This window comes from Malurus melanocephalus, unplaced genomic scaffold (assembly GCF_030028575.1).
Source record: "Malurus melanocephalus ecotype Western Australia unplaced genomic scaffold, MMel_1.1 scaffold_672, whole genome shotgun sequence".
Lineage (NCBI taxonomy): Eukaryota > Metazoa > Chordata > Aves > Passeriformes > Maluridae > Malurus > Malurus melanocephalus.
The window spans coordinates 115528-116907 of record NW_026623904.1 but is presented as its reverse complement, the minus strand read 5'-3'; the positions used below and the strand labels follow the sequence as shown (position 1 = coordinate 116907).

General features: G+C 40.6%; 1 protein-coding gene across 1 annotated transcript in view; it reads right to left on the bottom strand.

Annotated features, from left to right (window-relative positions):
• The window catches only part of ABCA5 (ATP binding cassette subfamily A member 5), a 33199-nt gene that overhangs the window by 22169 nt on the left and 9650 nt on the right, over positions 1–1380 (bottom strand). Inside the window, exons 10-11 of the mRNA XM_057383998.1 lie at positions 1183–1330; positions 54–222 (exon numbers count right to left, since the gene is read on the bottom strand). Coding sequence (XP_057239981.1) covers positions 54–222; positions 1183–1330 — 317 coding nt within the window. The remainder of the gene's footprint in view (positions 1–53; positions 223–1182; positions 1331–1380) is intronic.

The window sequence follows — 1380 nt, the reverse complement described above, 5'->3', positions numbered from 1 at the left end:
TTTCCCAACTCCCAGCGATATCCCTGCCCATCCCACACAGGGCAGGGCTGTACCTGATGGCCTCCTTGCCCTGGAACTCGGAGGGCACGGGCTCCACGATCTCACTGAAGCTCAGGCAGCCGTTGACGCTGCTCTCGTAGAGCTCCCGGTAGTTTTTCCGGTGTTTTGACCAAAATGAGGGTTTCATGAAGAAAAACGGYGTCCGGCGCAGACCAAACTCCCCTGGGGATGGCACAGAAGGGAATTCCTCAAATATTCACCCGATTTGAGGGTTTGAGCTCCTCCTGGGGAAGATCCACCCCTCTCTCTGCTCCTGAGGGATCCCAWCAGCCAAAATTCCATCTTTTAAACCACAACTCCCTGTCCCCACTGCTGGCAGCCTCTGCTTTTTGTAAAAATTTAAATAAAAGTGCAAATCTCCTTCTATGCAAGAGAAATCACCAGGGATGAAAGAGCAGGGACTGAAACGTGAACAGGGCTTAACCAGGCTTTAATCTCAAGATTAACGACTTTATTCTGTTTCATGTTCAACTGCTCCTGGCATAGGGAGAGATCTGGAGAGGCAGAGATTTCCAGATTTTAAGAGGAAATTGTAAATGCTGAGGTTTCAGTTAACTCAAGAAAGAAGTTTTTCCTCCAGGAAGAGGGAAAAATTCAGCTTTTCAGCAATTCTCACTGTGCCCAAAGCCCTCTTCACACCTCGCAGTTTTAGAATATTAATAATAGAATATATTAAAATATAATAATATTTTAGAATATAAATAATGGAATATATTAGAATATAATAATATTTTAGATATTAATAATAGAATCTATTAGAATATAGTAATATTTTAGAATATTAATAACAGAATCTATTAGAATATAATTTTTTAGAATATTGATAATATAATCCATTAGAATATAATACTATTTTAGAATATTAATAATAGCATATATAAGAATATATTAATATTTTAGGATATTAATAATAGAATATATTAGAATATAATAATATTTTAGAATACTAATATCAGAGTATATTAGAATATAAATAATTTCAGCTGGAAGTGTAAAAGCTGCTTGAGAACAGCATCACCTCCTTTCCCCACAGATGAATTTAAGCCAGACACCACCAGCCTGAAGGATTCAGGATTTCAGAAGTGCTGACCCTCCCCAGGTCAGTTTTGGCCAGGAGCACACCTGGGATCACCTGGTCCAGGTAAACAGCCACCAGCAGGTAAAAGATGCTGTCCAGCACCAGCAGGATCAGGGAGATGCACAGGGGGTAAGGACCATCGTTGATGTTTGCAAATTTGGCCCCATCCTCGTAATCCTCCAGGTGCATCACCTGCAGGGAGACAGGGAGATGTCACACAAGAAAGGCACAAATTTGGGGAA